This window comes from Semicossyphus pulcher, unplaced genomic scaffold (genome assembly GCF_022749685.1).
Source record: "Semicossyphus pulcher isolate SPU_LCO1_2020_fin unplaced genomic scaffold, fSemPul1.0.p SCAF_3, whole genome shotgun sequence".
NCBI lineage: Eukaryota > Metazoa > Chordata > Actinopteri > Labriformes > Labridae > Semicossyphus > Semicossyphus pulcher.
The window spans coordinates 25,087,920-25,109,001 of record NW_027211704.1 but is presented as its reverse complement, the minus strand read 5'-3'; the positions used below and the strand labels follow the sequence as shown (position 1 = coordinate 25,109,001).

The window sequence follows — 21,082 nt, the reverse complement described above, 5'->3', positions numbered from 1 at the left end:
CATCCATTGTTTTAGGCTAGTTGGAGCAACTTTAAAAAGTTATAGGCAACCACAATTGCCCTTTTTTTTGGTTAACAAATATGCATAGGCTGCTTAGCAAGTAAAAAACACATTTTGGCTTCTAAATTCAGCCCCTCATATATTGAAAAATATAACAGAAAACTGTGGTTGCTAGGCGACACACAGGTATGTGTATAACTTTTTGTTTAACTGATTAATATTTAAATATCACACTAGGAAGGCGATATGTTCATTTTACAACATATTCTTACTTGACTCGACTAGCCAGTGAGATAAGAACCCTTCCATTAATGATAATAAATTACAATTGTTCCACTATTGTATTGCAGTGTAAGGTGGCTGCCATGTAACCCTGGTAGTAGCCTGTGAACAAGCAGACAGAGACACCTGCTGGACAGCAACACAAACCACCATGCAAGTTCAGAATAAAAGCCAGGCCATGACTATGGTCAAACGACACTTTATTCACAATTACTATCAGCACTCAGGTCTATGGAAATACTTGCTAAAAAATCAAATAAGCTTACAAAGGCATGGTAGCTGAAATTCACATCAATAAGTATACACTGTTGTGTTGTTCCTCTGGCACAGAGTAAGCGATATATCCATTTAATGTACATGGCGCATATGTTCACAGTGAACCCTTAAGTGCTTTTTCCGATGTAAATAAGGAAAGGACAAACATACAAATTGCGGGCAATGACATTTCTCAAGCTACATTTCTCCAAATCCATTCTGTCAACTCATTTCATACAATGAAGTCTGCCTCTTCTGTATTATAAAAAATATTGTAAACATTTATATTAATTGCACAACATACATTCAAATACATACTGTACTGTACAGCAAGATTTTACTTCTGTATTGTTATCCTGTAGCACCATGTATAGCAGGCTGAACAAACTATTTGGATACTTCTACAGTGTAGTACTGACAATACAAAGGAGTAAAACAGCATTCACTAATGACACATTCGGCCAGTGGTCAAAAATTCTGGAGGTTTTGATTGTATCATTATGAGACAGTGGTAGTGTTGTCCTTTTCAAGGTGTGGTTGACACCGGAGAGATTGGGTCAAGGCAAGCAGTCTGTAGTTAACTCACATCTCACAGCTTTCAGGAAAATGATGCATCATAAAAGGACATTCATCAGCGTTAAGATCAACTATAATACAAAAGATTATGGCGAAGAGTTTGTTACCATTGGCCTTTTAAAAGTCCATACAACTTCCATGTGCAGACACATTGGTGCAGAGAAAGAAAAATATGTCTTGTTCTAAGCTAATCGCCAAGTGCCACAGAGACATCATTGGGCCATGACATCCTTGTGTAGCAGCTGAGATGGCATGTAACAGATCATGTTTCCACCCAGTCCAATGTAATATTAAAGAAAGCTGATTAAAGCTGATTTATACTATGTACAAGCACAATTGTTAGACTAAATGGCTTGGGGACACCAGATGGTCCCACTTGATTCACAGCATCCTGTTTATGTAAATGGTCCTTACAGATTCCGGTTACAGAAGTTTTCAATGAGAATGACACTGTGTGAAGGTTGAACTGACAATTAAAAAGTCTTTATGCTTTCTCTCAGTCTCAGCATCTCCTCCGTCTGGAAAAGAGATACAGAGCAGTGCTCTCAGGAATCAAACCGAGATAAGACAAGAGTAGTATCTCAGGTTATGGTCCAGTGAAGTGTGATCAAGGTCCTCGGATTTGCCTGCACTCCCCCTTCACCTTCCTTGCGTGGAGGAGGCCAATGTTGTAGGTTGTGGGATGCAGGGGGTTAACCTACCCACCCTTCCCAAATCTGCCCTCTGTGTAAAGGAAATAAACATTTTAAGTTAAATGTGCCAATTGAGACATTCACTGGAAACCATGGCTCCAGTTGTGGTCTGTTCCTACTAGGAAAAGTAAGAAATGACAGTAACAGGACTTAAAACACAACATAATGAGACAATGTGACATCTGCATTGCTTTATTGAACTTGACTTGAGTGAGTGAATTAAATGAAGTTGCAGCTTTGCAATGCAGGTAAAGTGAGAGTTACTGTAAATGTATGAAGTACAGTATTACAGTAAATAGAAGAAAGAGCGTAGCATGCTGCCTGGTCATCTGACCAGGCTAAAATAATCTGGATGGAGATAGGAAGAGAGCTTGGCTGACTACAAGGGAACAGATGGGTTATGACAAACTCACAGCGATTTGGAGGAAGGCTTCTTCACTTTTGGCCTCTTTCGACGGTGAACTGGCCTGAAGCATGCACAGCACGTATACACGTGCAGGGCAAATGCACGTGCATGGAGACAAACACACAGGTATATACACACACACGCACACACACACACACACACACAGACACACACACACAGATACACACACATAAATGCATGAGCACACACACATACACCCCCACACGCACAGCAGAGACAAGCAATTAGGCTTCATTACAAAAAGGGAACAGCAGAAGCTGAAAAGCAGGCTCGTGTTCTGGCCCTCTTTGGCTTCTGCTTCTTCACGCTAAAAAAGACTTTGATCTCAACAGTAAGGAACCATGACAGTTTGAAGAGGTTCAATTTCAGCACAACATCACTGTATTTTATTTCTTGACTCTCCAGATGACTTGCAATGAGAAGAAACATAGCCAAAGACACCCGAGGGAGGCTGTAACCTCCCAGAGTTCAAGCTCTAACATGAATTCCATCTGTAGAGTTTGTAAAAGTAATCAGCTGTGCTGTAAAGGGAAGAAGACAATACCTGTATTCACTGAAGTAGTTTCGTTCTTTTCCTCCTGAAAGGAAGTAGAGGTAACATTAGTCGCATTACTGGATCTACTATCATCAATCATATTTGCCTTGGAGACTTTTTACTGACCCTTCTCTGGGTTGCATTGCTTGTGTCCCTTGCAGCCCCTTAAGTCCATTAGCTGTTGATGCATTGAATTCAGAGCATTTCGGTCGAGGGTGCTGACAGCATTTATCAGCTACAGGAATAATAAGGACAACATGTCAGCAGGAGCTAGGGAAGCTCTGGAAAATCTCTAGAAAACATTGGAAAATCTGTACCCCCTGTGCTTACAGGAATGTACTATGAATCATGCCGTGGGATCATTTTATGGTTATTATCTTTGAGTTATTTATGTATCTGCCGTATCGTACACTGTGCCTGTACAATTGAAATACCTGGTATGGGTCAGTGTTGAGGTCAAAATACTCCAGGAAACCGGTAGCAAATTCACAGAACAGGAAGTTGTGTGTGTCATTGATGGTCCTTAGGCACCAATAGGTGTTATTGTTGGCACTGGTGCACGCACAGAATGGACCCACTGTGGCAGGGAACGGGTGAGGAAGGGAGGGGTGAGGGTGGGAAACAAGGAAAACATTACAACTGTGTTCCAAAATGTTATGTTCACCATACCTGCTTTGAAAAACATATTAAAGTTCCACAAAAATATTCTTCCAATCTCTTAATAAAGCAACATGTTATTCCTCACTTGTCCAGAAGGGGGCTGTCTGCCAGTGATGGTTGTCATGGGTGAAGCATGTGAGGCCAGGCATGCTGCAGGTGTCGTTGTTCTGGAGCCTCTTGAGGAATTTACGTAGTTTCTTTCTGCGCTTCTGCTCCTTCTGTAACCACTGACTCTTCTGCTTTGATGGCATTCTAATGTGAACAAAACAGAATCAATGCGGTGGACTGCAAGAGGATAAAAAAAATATTAATTCATTGTCAAACTATTTAAATGTTTACTTGAGTGAGTGCATGCGCCCTGCATTGAGCTTGAAAGTCTCCTTGTTCTTGAGCAGGTTACTGTAAAGACAAAAACAACTGTTATATGTGTCATAAGATCTTTAAACCAGTGATGGTGTGGTTCAGACACATTCTCACCTGGGAGTGTCGCACTGACATTCCTCTGGCCGCACCTTTTTCAGATGACCTTTGACCTCACGCAGGTTTTTGATTTTGGTCTGCAAGGTTTCAATCTACGCGCAGCAGGAACAGACACAAAGCCACACAAACCTCATTATCCATCACAAGCGACTAACAACCCGTGAAATGGGTTTTATGGGCTCTATTTAACAAGAAAGAGAGTCTAGCAGTACCTCATGCTCAATGTGCAGTTTGTGGTCTTTCCATGCTTGAAGAGACTTGTAGAGGCCTCCATCACATTTTACTGTGTCGTTCATGAGAATAGAACACCTGCAGGATAAAAAACACAGGAAGAACCACTTCAAATTGTGAATATGCAGTCTGAATGATTACCTGAAACTGTCTTTTATTACTAAAACACTACACATTCAAGTAGACAGATGTACAAAGTCTTACCTGTAGGTGACTTTCAGAGCAGCAGGCGGTGTGAGTTTATTGCTGGTAGTGGGTTTGGCTGTGACTCCCATGCCACTGAACTCTTCATTGTCCTCCTCATCCCCCTCTCCCCCACTCTTGTCTTTGGCCCAGCTGCTGTTCCTGGATCCCAGGGGTTGGTAACCCTCCTCTAGGTCTACTGCATACAGGTCTCCATCCAGCTCGAAGGACACAGAACGGGCCCAGCGCTTCCTAGAGACAGTCTTACTGGATTTCATCTCTGAATAAGACGAGACAGAGGAACCTGAGTGAGGTGAAAAAGAGGGGTATTTTTCACACTGAAGGTCTATGATAATAATGACAAGTGAAACCCAGCACATGAAAAGTAAAATCAATGTTCAATGAAACTGGCTTCAAAATCATGAATGATTTCATCTTTAATGGTTAGTTTCTTTTGAGGCCCTACAATAAAAGGCTCACTTGTTTACTCTAATCCACCACTTGATGGCAGCACAGACACATACTCCTCATCTCATGAATACATCACAAGCTGGTTATTTCAGCTTGAGAGTAATGGCCCTGTTCTGTAAGGTTTTGTAGGCTACTGCAAGGACATTTCAAAGTGTCTTTCCGAACAAAATCAAATCTATTAATAAGTGCCAGAATGATGGTAAGTGTGAGTGACAACAGAAACTAACTCTTCTTGGTGAGCAGCCTCTTATTCTTCATGGCTGATGTCTTGAAGGCCACATCACCGCATTGACAGGTGTCAGAGTTAGACGTGGGAGACAACTGAGAGGCACCTCTGGCCATCAGAGCCTGCATACGTGGGGCATAGAGACTAGCCATGCCCTTGCACTTATACAGCCTCAGCTTGCCAGTCGGGTCCTCCACGCACTGCCACTTCTGAAACACGGCAGAAGGACATTTCATGATGTTGGATCTTTAGGCTTTTACTACAGCACAGCATCATTTGATACAAAAACATATTCATGCTTCCCAGAGCCCTTAAAAAACATATTCAGTACAGCAGTGTTAAAATATTTGTCTTTCAATCAATATTTTCTAATAAATCCAAGGGCTATTTGTACACAATTAGCACTTCATTATGACGGTTTAAAAATTACTTGGCCTGACAGTACAAAGACTGCAAATAATACTTAGTAAATTGCCAACCATAAACCTAATTATCACCCTGCATTAGCTACACTCCATGTCGGTCCCCTGAAACGTTAATAGACTCTATTTCTTGGCGATTGCAGGTCAGGTACCTGTCCCGGCTGCTGGCAGGAGGTCTGGTACTCTGCTTTCTGGCACAGGTCCTTCACACGTTGGTATTTTGGCAGGAAGTTCTCCTCCTGGGCCATTTCCTTCCCATCAGCCCTCTTGTGAGGAGGCTTCCTGAAAGAACAGGAAAACACATCAAGGTTTTTTCAGCCAACCAAAGACAAGGAGGCGGATGTCTCAAGAAGAAAATGCCTGGAATAAGAACATGTCCAGTAAAAGGTCAATCAATAAAGCCTACCCTCTCTCCACCAGAAAGGAGTCTCTCCATGTTTTACCCTTCCTGTTCAACTGGAACCTGGAAAATGTGTAAAAAGAAACAAAAAATCCTGTCAGACCACTCAGTGATATTTACACTGAACAAGCATGCGCTCCTATTTCAAATGCCATCCTTGTACGAAGAAGAAAAGGGTGTTAGTCATGTTTGGGTTCAGGTTTCATTATGTGCAAGAAAACAGCAAGAACAGAGATTTAGTATAACAAAACAAAATCTATAAAAAAATGTGTTTTGGCATATAGCAACGTTTTCTGCATCAATTAAGAACAAAATAATTGATGTGTCTTTTCACCTATTGACTGGCCTGTCTGTGTCCAGCAGCTTGAGTATAGACTTGCCATCCATTTCAGCAGGGATATCAACACCAGCCATGTCCAGCAGAGTCGGTGCCAAGTCAACGTTCAACACTATGTGAGGATTACTGCAAGGAAGCAAGACAGAGGTGCATTAATATCCCATACATTGTATGATACTGGAACCAGCATGTACATATCACAATATTGACTGAAAGACAACAGCGTCACTCACTTTGCACCTTGCTCTACATGAGGTCCTCGTACATAAAAGGGAACCCGTATATCAAACTCATAAGGCATTGATTTGCCCTTGACCAGACCAAACTGGCCGATGTGATAGCCGTGGTCTGAGGTGTAAATGAGGTAGGTGTTGTCCAGTTCCCCCGTCTCTACCAACATGTTGTACACCTAAAGAGGAGGATATAATTCATTGGGTACTCACATAGTGTAAAAAGTTATACTTCTTGTTTGATAGCTCAAGTCTCCTGTGTCTGTTTCAAGGAAAAGCAATTGAACAATTCACCAAGTGTGTCAGTGAATACATTATACAGTCCCAGTCAGAACAAGCACAGATCTCTCAGGACCCGAGACTGTCAGATGAAATGTGTGAGTGTGTTTGCGTGTGTGTGAATGTGTGTGTGTTTCTTTGTTTAAGCATATGTCCAGCTGCCTCTGTGTCTGCCTACCTTCTCCACACTGTCATCCACAGACAGCAGGGTCTGCATCCTCCGGCGCTGCAGCATGTTGGTGAACTGCATGTGGACGGGCTTCATAGGTCCTGTGTAGCGTAGGATCCAGTGTTTGTCTAGGTTTGGGGCATAGTTGTAGCTGGGGGTTCTAAAAGAAGAGGACAGAAAAACGTTAAACTATAACACAAAAAACCCAATGTCATATATTTAACATTTCATTGTTGTCGCTTTTTTACGCTGTAACAGAAGAAAAATCCTAAGACTCATTCCAATATATGTCGCAGTAAGTCTCCGAACATTTCTGTCCAGCTGCTTTTTCCATCTGTATTTATTTGGTTTTCATATTCTATGGCTGTAAATTGGATTATGGCAAATCTGCTAACTTGTGAAGAGTTACATTGTGCATTAGCTGCAATATTCTCTGCCTGTGTCTGCTGATATCTCTGATCCCTTTCTTTCTAAAGTAGCCATAAAAGTGTTTATATGCTTTGCTAAACTAGAGGTTAAATAAACCATGGAAATGCAAAGCTGTGCAATCGATAGGCCTGTAAACAGTGAGCACAGTTTGATCAATAATTAACTGCAAGCCATTTGGAACTTTAATTATTTGAGAATAAACACTGTTAAATAGCTAATGGGAACCAAGAAGAAAATACATTTAACATTTAGAGCGGATCGATTTGACTTTTAAAAAATGCTAATGTTTCACAGCCCGGTCCACAGTGGCAGCTCTAATGCAGTGTGAAGATGTGTCTGCAAGGTGTCAAGGTGAAAAGAAGGTTTAACACCAGAGGAGTGCTGGACTTTTACAGCCTCTCTCTCTTTATATGGTTGATAAGGGGAGAGGGAGATGGAGTGAGAAAAATAGCCAGAGAAGCGCTTTCAGAAAACATCACCCAAGGGAGAGCAAATATATGGAGAAAGAGCAATTAAAAGTTTGTACAAAGACACTGGGGCTGAATTTTGAGAATATTCTATGTATAAAGCCTGCGTGGCACAGGTTAATGATGCTGGGGGGATTAGATGAAGCAGGAGGAGGGTGTGAGGGGGTTGGAGGGAGGGGGTAGTAACTGCAGTCTCATTACTTTCCTCGGATCAGTCTCTGGAGGCCAATAGTGGGTCCACTATTAGCCAGCCGCACTAGACAGCCATGAGGAGCACGAGGGTCAGGATGACAAAGGCTGAGAAGTTGTGTATATGCATGTGTCCTTGCATGTGCCTGAATCATTACCTAAGCATTAACCATACGTGATTCATGCCTCTCTTTGATTATGACTGACAAAATGGTACAAATCAGCAGGACTCATTACAGTGGAAACGCTAATGTGAACAACACATGAGCCAAATAAACTGGAGCGAAACACTGGCTGCGTGCGAGAGTTGCTGCCAAGAGCATACTGCAGGCAGTGGAAGATAAGATCGAGCTGAGATTATGGAATTTGTGTCATTCTGGGTCAAATGAAAGGGTGCATGAACGTGTGGATGACTCATATGGAAGCAGAGAGCTGTGGATGCAAAAATGTACCCCCCCTGTCTATCTGCTTTGCATCACTTAAATCATATCTGTTTACCAGCCCGGTCCAGTTCGAACTACCTGTGGTGACAGAATGTCCAAAAACCTGAAACAATCTGAGGGCTCATCACTTGGTTAATCATAAGGCTTGTTTAGGGCAGTCTGAAGTTACTCATTGTCTTACATGTGCTGCGAAATGTTTTGGAAGGCTGTGCTGTACTGGGGGGCGGAGTCCTCCGGACCGTGTGGAGCAACATGGCTCAGCACCATCATGATCGGACGGTGAGGGTACATCTTCTTTGACATACGGAAGTAGTTGATGCTGTCATTGGTGATGATGTCTGTCAGGTAGTCCTGTGGAGGGAGCAGACATTGTCCATCAGGTGCTCAGTGAGTGACAAAGCAAAAGAGCAGACGTCAAAACCGTGAGTACTATGTTGGGTTAGTGGCCATTACTGACCTGGAGTGACTCGAAAAAAAATCTAAAGCACGACTATTTAACAACTGATTCGATCTGCTATTTTCTCCCCGTTCCTGTATTTTTGTCTGATGAATCCCCTTTAAGTTGCTTTTAAGTTATGAAAACAGGGTGCTTACATGAAAGGCCTACATTAAGTCTACAGGTTTCTATTCCATCAAAGGGAAATGCTTACAATTTCTCCTACATCATATTATTAGACCTATTTTCAGGCAGTCCTTCTGTGAAAGTAAGTGTGACATCTCTCTAATGGACCGTAAAAATACCTTTTGGTAGTCGCTGCTGTGCTTCTCTCTCACACCGTTCCTGCAGAGGGTGTAGTTGTAGAAGCGGGAGTTCTTCACCAGTGCTACCCATTCCTTCCAGCCAGGGGGCACATACGAGCCGTTGTACTCATTCAGATACTTCCCGAAGAAGGCTAAGAAATGAACAGGGGGACAAGTTTGTTAATTTAAGTCCTCCAGATCAATTTGTCTGGTGAAGATAGTTCAGACTTGGGATGATCACCTGTCCTGTATCCAGAATTATTGAGATGAACGGCGAAGGTGTGCGGCTCGTGGTGGGCCTGCCACGAAGGTGAGGAGCAGTTCTCGTTGTTGGTGTAGGTGTGGTGGTTGTGAACGTACTTCCCCGTCAGGATGGAGGAGCGGGAAGGGCAGCACATGGGCGTAGTGGAGAAGGCGTTGGAGAAATGTGTGCCGCCTTTCTCCATGATGTGCCGGGTTTTGTTCATGGCCTGCATTGAGCCTGGGAGAAAGCAGTGCGAGAATGAGAGAGGGGAGGGTGGAGGGAGGAGGGAGGGATAGGAGGGTGAGAGGAGATTCAAAGGCCAAGGACAGGATGGAAATGAAAGGGTCGCAGAGGGACATAAAACAGTGAGAGAAGAAAAACACATGAGATAAACAGAGGGGAGTATAAATAATAATATAAATATGGGCATAAGGGAGAAAGAGCAGAAACCATTATAGACATGGAAGAGAAAATAAAGGGGAAAAGTAAATGAGGGAACAAATCTTTTTGGTAAAGTGTAACCCTTTGGGATTCCTGTGTACTAAAAGCTTTTCAGGCTGATGGTGATTGTTTGGGAAAACAGATGCTTGACCATAAATTCCTGCTTTTCAATGGGAGTCCTCTCACTAGCGATCACAGGAGGACAAAGGGTGTCACCGAGGCCATTATGCAGCCACTCCAGTCCAATACGCCGCTAAAGGACTTAAGCGGGAAGGGAGATGGCCAGGGTTTGGCACTCAGACAATGGAAGCCATAGGCCGCCCTCATTTCATGCCAGCAATGGAGGGGTTGGCAAGGGGAGCACATGACTTTGAGTGGGCCAGTTGTTATGGTGCCAGGAGGCAGCATTAGGCTGACTTTCCCTTGCTGATGCTGTTGGATACACATGGAGAGAATACCCATACCCATGGGATGTGGACACAAAGCAAACAGAGAGAGCCAGATGCACAAACAAACAGTAAGCAAACACACAGGAAGGGATTAATGGAGGAAAATGTCTTACCCAGTTCTATGTCCTGATCATCAGTGAGGATGAGGATGATGTTGGGGCGGATGTTGCGGATGTGGCGGTCCCTCTGCAGACGAGACCTCTGGCGATATCCAGAAAGGTATCCAGAGCCCTGGGCCACAGGAAGGACTCCCAACAAAACAAGTAGGAGAGGAAGAAGAGGGAGAGGGGCGGACAGCCCCCGCCCTGCCATCACGCTACCCTGCAGTCAGCCCTTCAGTCCTTGTTTTCACACACAGGAGGCTGCAGCTCCCTCACTAAACCTGAGAGACAGGGCACAGAGGGAAACAGATAAGAATAAAGAACGCACACGCATGCACACACAACATGGTGAAAAATAGCAGATGCAAGCCTTGCATAGCCATTACAGGGTGCTCTTCCATACAAATGCACCCGTTTGGGCTGAGCTCAGCTCGTTAATCAATCATTAATGATGCATTAGAGCGGTGTCATTGCTGGGTGTAATGATCTCTAGTGATGAGCACATGGCTGCCAGGCTTGGGCTAATGGGCCTGGGCCCAGGGCCAGCTCAGGACTCACCACCCCCTGAGAGGGTTAGGGTGGATATGAGGGATGTGGGGAGCTGGGGGGAGGTTTGGGGGCAAAGGTGAAGGAGAGGGGAGAAGAGAAGAGAAGATGAGAGGAGAGAAATTAAAACAGGGGTCAAAGAGCAGTAGAGACAACAAGACTCCTTTTCTAAAGATTAGAAAACACTGAACAGAAAAATAACAAAGAACCTGTAAAGCAAGAGATATTAATATGTAAGTAAACTGCCTCCAGCTGTGCAAAAAATTACAAAATCTGCCGACCAATGTAATTTAAACAAAACAATTAGAGTCAAGTCTGTGTAAAACACAGCTTTTTCTTGATTAGTCTCGACAAGCAGTTTTTCCAAAGTTGCACGAAAATCCTATTAGCCCTCTAATAACTCTCTCTCATAAACAGTATATCTCCTGAGTTAACCATGGAAACTGTTGTTTTTATAACTACCCGAGTATCTGGACTTTACTGTTATCTACACTTACAATGACTCACTGGGAACAATGAGTGTACAATACGCAGTAAACAAAGTAATAGAATTAAGAGCATTGTTACCCATATGTGCTATTCATCCATGTTCACTATCTCAGCAGATTAAACTGGAACTTCTCTTTAAATGTCATTGAGGGTGTAATTTTGAAACATTGACTGTAAAAATATTTTAAATGTGTATCAATAAATTCACTAGCAATATTTTCTTCCACATACTTTTCATTGAGATGTTATTTGTCATACTTTATTATTCAAAGACTATCAGAGGGCAGAGACACAGACCAGTGACCTGATCACAGTTTACGAGCAGCAGCATCAGTGTGCCCACTGATGAGATGGTCCTCTGCCACGTGGGGGGGGGGGGGGGGGGGGGGTTGGGCTTGTGTGTACGAGTTGGTGAGTCCACAAGGAGTAGGTGGCCAGAGCAATCTCCATTTGAAGATGAAGACAATAACAACAACAACAACACCACAAGGGCTGCCTCTCTGTCCCTCTCCTGGGACTGCAACTCCTTAACAACAACCTGACTGGAGCACTGCTCTACTTGACGATCAGCAGGAACAAATGAGCAGATGACACACACAGAACTTTGCCTGGTAGCACACATACACAGCTAAAAAACATATCAAAGAGAGAAATGTGTGAAACATTTAAGGGAAGAGACGATAACACCTTCATCTGTGTGCAAAAAGTCACAGAGATGAAGAGAGTTTGATCATAGTGTAAGAGAAGTCCTCTGTCTGACACAAAGCTCCTTGTTCTTCTCCGGTCTGAGTCATTGTTCAGATTTTGCTCATTAAGGTCTTCCCAAACACCTACATGTCCTCTATCCTCCTCCACGGTCTCGCCTTCTACAAAATGCACACACCTACACACACAAATACACCCCACGTGGATGTGAATAAGTGCATACACACACATGTATGAATCTGTGGAACAGCAGCTGTGTTTGCTCTGGTTTGGTCCCCTCCCAGGGGTGTGTGGTTCTTCCCTAAAGGAGCATATAAGTCTGACCCAAGGCACTGCGCTGTTTGAAAATGTCCTTTCTCCTTTCTGCTGCTCTCTCGCTGCCTGAATGCGTCTTTCATTTATGGCAAGGGATGAAAAAAAAGACACCGGCAATGAGGAAATCCACACAAAAAAAAACCCTGATGAAAGAAAAGACAAATTTAAACGGCTCTGTCTGCAGCCAGCAGTGAATAGCCTGTCACTAAAATGGATTCCGGGATGTCTACAGTGAATAAGGAACAGATTCAATGTGCTCAAATTAAGATGGTCCTCCACCATTCGCTCCTTTTTTTGAGTGCCGTGTGGTGCGGAAGGAGCAGTTCTTCCTTTTGATAGTTGTTTATCTTTTCGAAGCGCTTATGCCGTCAGGGAGGAGAACCAAATATAGTCCTGATTTACGGGAAAACAGCCAGCTCGATTTAACACGCTGATATATCAATAGCCAAGTATGTAAATGTTGTGTTATTGACATGCTACGATGGTGGATATTTTCTGACATTACCCCCATGAGGCCTCCCCTTCCCCCTGATACTGAGGACTAATTGGATTTTCAGGCTTTTATCAGCTCTAACTGACACATACAGTCCTTTCTTTCCAGTTGCTCTCTCCAGCTCGCTTTTATCTACGTGTATTGTTTATCTTTCCGGGTGGCAGATGCTAGATGAAACCGCAAAGAAAAAAGGCAGAGGAAACCATAACGTCCAAACAGACAGAAGCCATTATATCTTCAAAACGTGTGAATAAACAGGAATGGACAACCGTTAAGAAAAACAACGGTACTTAGCCAAGCTATTCTCGGCCTCAAACAACACGGCCAATGTGATGATTTGTATGCATTGATAAAATAAGGCAAGCCATGTTGTTTCAGTAAACTGGGATGATTTAAAGCTTGTTTCCTGACAGAGCTCTGTCCACATCAGCTCTTTGCACTAAGTGAGATTCGAAGCGACAGTGCTGATTCAGCCCGACAACACAGAATGAAAGAGGAATTTTTGCCATTTAGACAGAAGCACAAGACAACATGAGTAAATATAACTCTCAGCAAAACTCATTAAAGGCTTGGGGCTCAGAGAGGAAGGGCTGGGGAGCAGGCTAGCAGAATATGAGATCATAAGGAATAAGATTCTAAAAGCATGTTGGAGGAACAAGGATCATCTGGGGTTATACTAATGCCAAGTGATGCCTGGAAGTCAGAACAGAGAAGGAAAGTTTTGCTCATCAGTCATTCGCTTGTAAAGAGGCTCTAAGAGACAGCAGCACTGCATCATCGGATAAAAACTTAATGTCGTCCATCTTTTATTGATAAGACTGAATTATAAATGCAGTGACAACAGAGCTGGCCATGTCACAGCATGGGCATGTTGGTTAAGACGGTAGCAAGAGTGCAGGGCTGAAAACACACACCAGAGCACCAGACAGATATGTTACACTGCCCAACAACACACGTCTGTACCTCAAGTATCACAGCTGTGTCGAGGCAGCGAGGAAGCTGGGAGAGAGCTTGATAAATCTTCCAAAGATTTTGCGGAGGCGTTAATGTACCTATTCCCTATAAATAAAACACCTTGGGCTTTGAAACAGGCATAAAGTCTGATTCATCCAATCTGGAGCCCTGAGAAGGCACGAAACACAGAAAGAATATGAGAAAACCACGGAAAAAATCAGACATTTATTATATATTGAAGGAGGACAAGTCATGGCATACACTTTAGTCAGCTGTGTCTCATAATGCAGATGAAATACGGAGGCGAGAGCCCACAAGCTTGGAGCCAGGCTCCTGGATTCTCTATCACCAATGTTCTGAGACAGAGAGATAAAGAGTAGAAGAAGGAGAAAGTGTGAGAAAGGAAAAGAACCTCTAGGCAAAGGGTGTGGAGAGAACAAAGCCTGAGCACTTCCACTGCAGATGATTTTTTCCCAAACATGGAAACTAGATTCACAGACCAAGGCGACCATATAGAATAGACGGGAGTAAAATAGAATGTGGAAGCAGAGAGCCTCCACCTCTTCCGGTGTCGATCTCAATGCAGGAATTTACCATCATCTGTATTCCAGTGCTGAAAAACACAAAGTTAGTGGCCAGGAAAGTTTAAATAGACACATCCAGTTCTGAATGTGGCTCGCTGCAACACTATCAAGCCAATCCCTTTGGTCATAATTGAGGCTGGCAGGGCTTTGCTAATGTGTGACTTTGTTCCCATCGGCCGGTCTCGCTCTGAACAGAATGTGCAAAATCTCCAAGGACCCTTGAATTTACCAACAAAAGTTGGCATTCAGATGCTAATTCTGCAACGGCATGCATCTATGTGAGAGTAACTTTCTCTGAGGGAAGTTTGTCTGTGTGTGTGTGTGTGTGTGTGTGTGTGTGTGTGTGTGTGTGTTGATAGAAGGGGGGGGCTTCACAAACCTCAATACAGTATGGAATGCTTTTTTCATGATAATAGGAAGCCATGGTTTGTTACCATCCTTCATGTATCGTCCTTTGCTTGCAAATCTTTGCTGCACCATCACAGTCGAACATGGAGCAATTTCACATTTCAACCGGTTAAAAATGCATAAAGCTGACATCATCACCTTTCAAGTCAACATGGAGAATGTATGAGCAAACATTTGCCCATTTAGAAATCAAGCCGTCAGGAAGCCGTTACAGAGCAACAGAGCCATTTTTCTGTGTCTAGAAGTCCAAAAGTCTTTTCGCTCTATTTTCGGTCTTTACCCACTCCAAAGGGAAATACCTGTCTCTTTAGCTGTTAAATTCTCCCCTGTGTTCTCTAGCTTGTTGCTACAGCATGTGTTTGTCTGCCATTTGATGCTGAGCAGGTAATGTACCGTGGGTTTTTAGAGCTCTTTCTCTGAAGCAGATGCTGAAAACAACACAATGATAGCAGTGAGAATGAAAAAGTTATGGGCTAGACAAACAATGAGGTTAAACTTGTTAAAAATCTTAACATTTGGGTCAATATTCTCAAACAAAACTTCCTGAATTGCAAACAAAAAAGCAAATTTGAGAGGAAAAATACTCTGACACAAAAATATCATCTCAGAAGTAAAACTTATACTTTGCAAACAAATTATGAGTGTAATTGTTTAAACTAATGGTGTTTCTCATTCTTGTTTACATGTTCTTTTGGTTACGGTTCTCTCTGCTTCTTTCTCACTGATCAGACTTTTGCTCTCTCTGGCAGCTTTGCGGTTACGCTGCCAGCTCTCTTGTTTGCGCTGCCTGACTTTTTGTTTGCAATTCTGACATGAATGTCTCGTGTGGGCGGGTCCTTTCTGTGCTCGGCCCCCATTGGCTCCTGAGTTTTTCAGTGACAGCTTGGTGCCATTGAATTCCATAGGAGTTAAACTTCATAAGTGATAATTCTGTCTAAGTTCACCATTACAAGTGACTCCTTTCATGGTCTCACACTATCTTTGATATATTGTTATTTTGAAAATATGTATAAAAGCAAATATACATATAGTTAAGCTTTGACAAATACGATATTGTAATGATATAGTTATAGAGGAATACTGATCATCTTATTTTTTCCTGTTTTTTTTTGTTGTTGTTTTTTTTACATTTGGTCTTAATGCCTTATATATACAAAAAAGTTTCAGACCTGCTCCAGCTCATCTCAGCCAGCAGCTGCGAGCTGGCTTTAAAGGCTGCAATGTTATCGCTGCAGGCAATTATTTTGTTGCTTTTGGCTGAGGCAAACTGCTGAAGAAATTCCAAAACACAAACAAGACCAGGCATGTATAAATAATGCCCTGCTTGGAAAAAGCAGAATTACCCTTTAAGACTGGTCAACTCAAACCTTTGTTTAAGCTCAGGGGAAGAATGCCATCATTGAAGTGAACTGTTGCTTTTCAGGAAAAACAAACCCCACTATCTGGCTCACTCTTTAAGGGCCTTTCAACTATCTCAACTACTGCAACTATAAATTTCTCTGTGCTGTGTGAACGTTCCTTCTTTGGTTCTAAATGTAACATGTATCTTTACACACATTCAACAAGCATCATTACTCTGGAGAGGACAATCTTCCATGCGTCCCACACAATGACTGTATATATAGATGGATGACACGTCTCCATCTGCTCTCTTCGTACGTAATTGATGCCAAAATAGCCCCCGTGATAGGCGATGCCATCTTTGATGGTGGGTGATGTCATTTTGAGCCAGAGTTGCACAGTAGAGATCGGCGGGTGGAGCCGCAGTAGCCACTTCCACTAACCAAAACACACACTTAAATTTTCGGAAAAAAACAGCAAGGATCTCGCACATCGGCGTATTTAACAGCAGAACAGCTTCTTGTGTTGGTCTGAGGTTAACGTTCACAGGTGTAAGATAAGCCTTTATTCTTCCCACAACAGGGAAATTTACAGTGTTACCGCAGCAAAGTGGATAGTGCAACATTACAATAAAGAGGATAGAAAAATAAGTAAACATGTGTACAGAGCTAATAAGATGCTACAGAACAGACCAAATGACAAACTAAGTCAGCAAGTGTACAGCATAAATGAATGAATAAATGGGAACTTCAATGACTCGACTGATTGTTTTAGTTAGGTTTCCTCTCGCCGTCCGTTCCTCTGCTCTGCTAATCCAGAACAGATCGGCTGCAGGAGCCGTATTTGTCAACAACTGTCAATCATCCTTTTTACAGCATCAAATAACTAATTCAAAATAAACGTGACAGAAACCATGTTTGAGAAAAATGTATTGGCGTGTATTTCGATATTTTAGTTTGACTCATGTCCCGCCTGTTAACATGGAGAAGGCGGGCTTTATGACCTATACTGCAGCCAGTCAGCAGGGGGCGCTCAAAATGTTTTGGCTTCACTTTTAGGGAGCTGTCATGTCGTCCATCTTTTTATACAATCTCTGGTCCCACATGATCTGCTGTACATCTGACCTCTAAGCTAACAGCTTATTTATTATTATTGATGAAGTCATTACATTGAAAACAATGGCTGATCCGATAATTCAGCACGGTCCTTCAGTCCCTGCCTGATAAACCCGAAATCATATTCAATAACCCTCCAACAGCTCCTTGGTTGAGAACCACGCCTGCTCTTTCTTTTGACAAATGTGCCTTTACTTCCTAATAACTAACTTTAATAGTTGGGGATGACAAGAGATATTACGGAGGCTGATCCCATTCACGGGGAAGATTTAATTTAGATTTCCCTCAGGTTTAGATAAGCTCAGCACTCTGCAGACATTTAAAGATGACAGTCAGAACCTGCACAGCAATTTTCTGTCTGAATACACAGACACAAAGAGCAGTGGTTAGACTTTAGAAGTGAGGAAATGAGATTTCTTCTGCGATGAGGAGACTCGAGTGTGAAATATTCATTTCTGCATTTACTGTTTAACTGTTTGCCTCTACATTTGTGTGTTTCTTTTTTTTGTTGGTACATTATATTCTTCACTAACCTTTAAAACCATGTGGAATGTGCTGCGCAGACAGTGAAATATGAATGAGTGTAATTTTAGCACTTAACACTTCATTAATCCTGCAGTGAGGCTGCTGCCCTGAGAATAAGGGTGAAGCTGTGATGAGTTCTGGCTGGAAAGCTCTTACATGTTTACACCCACGTAGACACGCACACACACGCGCACTATGACACAGACACACAAACACTCACTGCAGCTTATCTTAAACGTAGGCTCCATTTGTTTGGATTTTTTTCACGCAGTGACAGAAAGTATTTCCCTGCGTACACTCGCCTAGTTTATCTCCCTTAATGCCCAGGGGAGCACCGTCTTTCCTGGAATGGAACCTTTTTAAATTATATTTTAACCAGGTCCATTAAGAAACGCTTTTCCCAGTGTTTTCCCCAGACCTAAACCCTGTCCTACACCTTTGGGATGAACAGTTACAGCAACCGTTAGCCAGGCTTTATGCCCCTACATCAGTGTCTGACCTCACTACAGCCAGGTTCCCAAATCTAGCTGAAAGCCTTCACACAAAAGTGGAGGCAGCTTATTGATGTCCAGGGAGTGAATAGGAAGTTCAATAATAACATCTGGGTCTAATTTTCAGCTGTCCACATACTTTTGAATGTATATTCTCATATTTGCATGGGTTTCATATTTTTGTGTGTTTATTGTTCACAGTGAAAAAGTGAAAACTGCAATTCAAGGTTCTCCAGAATGACATTTTTAAAAAGGTGGCCTCTGAAATGGGACTTTCAGAACAGCTGCAGGTTTCTACGTAGAACCTTGCGCTGAAATCAACCATTCACCATTCTTCACCTCAGGCTGCCTTCTTGCACTAGCTTGTAGTCAAGTCGTTGTCAAGATTTCCACGTACCATTCCCATACCTGCTGGCGTTTCTGGCTCGTACACATAAGACCGAATAACCGATCCTAGAGCAGCCATGTTTTCTACAACTTTGACAGTGTAGTGCAGCCGCTCCCCCACGTGGGATCGCACACGCTACGCGGCCAATCTAAATACTGTCAGCCAATCGGGGCTAAGGTCTAACCTTTAAAGGCAAAACGAAACAAACTCTACCCACGTGATTCAAAAACACATAATATAGAATAAGGAATATAGAATAATAGAATAAGGGGCTTTCACATTAGGGACCCGGGCCGGGATCCGAGCACACTTGATCCCAAAGTCCAGTTCGTTTGATTAGTGCTACGCTGTGTAGCGTGCTTGAGCACAGTTCGTTGATCCGTGCCCGGGTCCACTTGAAAAGGTGGTCTCGAGTACGGTTCATGTGTACTTTGGTACGGTACGCATCAGGTGTGAAAGCTAACTGTACCAAACCACGGAAGTGGACTGCTTTTTGTAATGCCTCCTCTGAAATCCACGTATGCGCACAGCACCGCCAACCTCATCCTCTGAACAGCATGGCCATGGCTGATACCGTAGAAATGTAGGTGAGAGGGTCGTTCTTCAGATTTTCTCCAAAATATGAATAATAGTGGCATCGTGTGAAAGTCGGCTCAATTGCATGGGCTTGGGATCATGCGATTAACATACTTTTCCACACTGGAACGACAACATAAGCAATGTTACGTAGTTTGTGATACTCTTCTTCTTCTCCTTGTTTTTGAGGTGCATTACCGCCACCGTCTGCTTCGGACTCCTACCGCAAGTGTGCTCGGGTGAGGGACGAAATTATTAATGTGAAAGCTGGGCCCCCCTCTCCTCTCCCCCGGTGGGGGAGGCAACCGTACTCAGGTACGGTACGAAGCAATCATACCTAATGTGAAAATGCCCTGAGAGAAAAATGATTGTATATCGAAAATATGTCCCCTTTAAGACCTGATTTTAATATTTAGTTTACAAATAATATATGAAATAGTATGTAAGTGAAAGTTGCGTGGAAGGAGAGTAACACACTAACAAACTGATAAATTATAAATGCAAACACACACACACACACACACACACACACACACACTGTCCTCAGAAGTCATCTTCTAGTTGTCACGCTACACTTTAAAAGACTTCCTCACAAAGTAAGAGCTTGGTCCACACCCAACCCGAAGGGGAAAAAAACTGTCTCCATCTGTGCCACTTTATAATCCACAGGGCCCATTATCTTTAAAATGGTTTCATCACAGGAGAGAGTGATGGGATGCTGGGTGAATAGTTAGGTGGAAAAATTAGGGAGCGAAGAAGAAAGAGGAAGGAAGAGGTAGGAAAAGAAAGAGACTGCATGATGGTGTCAGTTCAGACAAAAGGCCCAGTCATGATGAATTCTTGCTGGAGAACAAAGAGCTCTGACAGACTCCCTGTGTCTGCTCTTTGACTATAAATGTACACCACACATAAACAAGCACATGCAGGGAAAGCAACACACAAATACACCCCCACTCTGCATATCAGACTTCAAACTTCTCTCTCCAACAGGACATAAAGTGGGAGAACAGTTGGGCTAATTATCTCTGAATCTGAGGAAATCAACAGCCTCGTATTTCTCAAAGTGTTTCACCCCGGCTGCACGAGAAGGGCATCAAACACATACTGTCTGCCTTTTTGTCTCCTCCAGGTTTTACAAACTCAGTGAAGATATTCCCTATAATGAACGTGTATCTCAACAACACAACAAATAACATCAAAACATGCTGCAGTGAGGATGTTGCAGTGTCTAAAGTCAGTCTTCATCTCTTCACAACCAGGTTTCTCTTTTATCCACATACGTCCACTTCGCTCCTGCTCTGTTTCCAACAGCAACCGAGTGGCATGTGGGGCTAGCGTGGTGGTCTGCAGGTTTTCTGGGGCGCTTCAGTCAGGGTCCACAGCAGGGTCAAGGCATTTACCCCTCCTCCTCTACAGCCTGTGGTACGCTCCAAGAGAGCCCAAAGAGAACACGGAGGTGTTAGAGAAAACACAAACAGAGCTCCGATTGTCCCTGACTCGGGTTCAACCCCCCACAGCTCCACCTCCAGGGGTTTAAGACTGAGAGAATGAGCAACTGTCAATGGTGTTTTGTAAATACGTGGCTGTTTTCACTTCAGATGGGTTTATTCAGATGTCTGAGGGAAATGCGCCTGCTTTGCAGTCTGCAAGTGTCCTTGCCTTTCCTGTCTTATTGAGGTTTGCATGGGAAAGCCATTTGTGGTGCGTCCGACAGAGCGGCACAATTGCCAGCTCCTTTGAGGCAGGGGTTGACAGCTGAAACAAGTGAGCAAGCTGGTGGACAGGGCAGCCCG

General features: G+C 43.2%; 1 protein-coding gene across 3 annotated transcripts in view; it reads right to left on the bottom strand.

Annotated features, from left to right (window-relative positions):
• Positions 1-475: 475 nt before the first annotated feature.
• sulf2a (sulfatase 2a) overlaps positions 476-21,082 on the bottom strand; it is a 33,582-nt gene continuing 12,975 nt past the window's right edge. Inside the window, exons 3-22 of one of the 3 annotated variants that reach the window (XM_069678565.1) lie at positions 10,372-10,640; positions 9,366-9,605; positions 9,125-9,276; positions 8,565-8,734; positions 6,865-7,015; positions 6,411-6,586; positions 6,175-6,303; positions 5,847-5,903; positions 5,593-5,722; positions 5,020-5,227; positions 4,343-4,625; positions 4,120-4,216; positions 3,905-3,999; positions 3,767-3,826; positions 3,513-3,679; positions 3,202-3,344; positions 2,894-3,002; positions 2,777-2,810; positions 2,219-2,272; positions 476-1,836 (exon numbers count right to left, since the gene is read on the bottom strand). In XM_069678565.1, coding sequence (XP_069534666.1) covers positions 1,806-1,836; positions 2,219-2,272; positions 2,777-2,810; positions 2,894-3,002; positions 3,202-3,344; positions 3,513-3,679; positions 3,767-3,826; positions 3,905-3,999; positions 4,120-4,216; positions 4,343-4,625; positions 5,020-5,227; positions 5,593-5,722; positions 5,847-5,903; positions 6,175-6,303; positions 6,411-6,586; positions 6,865-7,015; positions 8,565-8,734; positions 9,125-9,276; positions 9,366-9,605; positions 10,372-10,570 — 2,685 coding nt within the window. In that variant the 5' untranslated portion in view covers positions 10,571-10,640 and the 3' untranslated portion in view covers positions 476-1,805. The remainder of the gene's footprint in view (positions 1,837-2,218; positions 2,273-2,776; positions 2,811-2,893; positions 3,003-3,201; positions 3,345-3,512; positions 3,680-3,766; positions 3,827-3,904; positions 4,000-4,119; positions 4,217-4,342; positions 4,626-5,019; positions 5,228-5,592; positions 5,723-5,846; positions 5,904-6,174; positions 6,304-6,410; positions 6,587-6,864; positions 7,016-8,564; positions 8,735-9,124; positions 9,277-9,365; positions 9,606-10,371; positions 10,641-21,082) is intronic. The other 2 variants (XM_069678566.1, XM_069678567.1) reach the window with 2 other exon arrangements.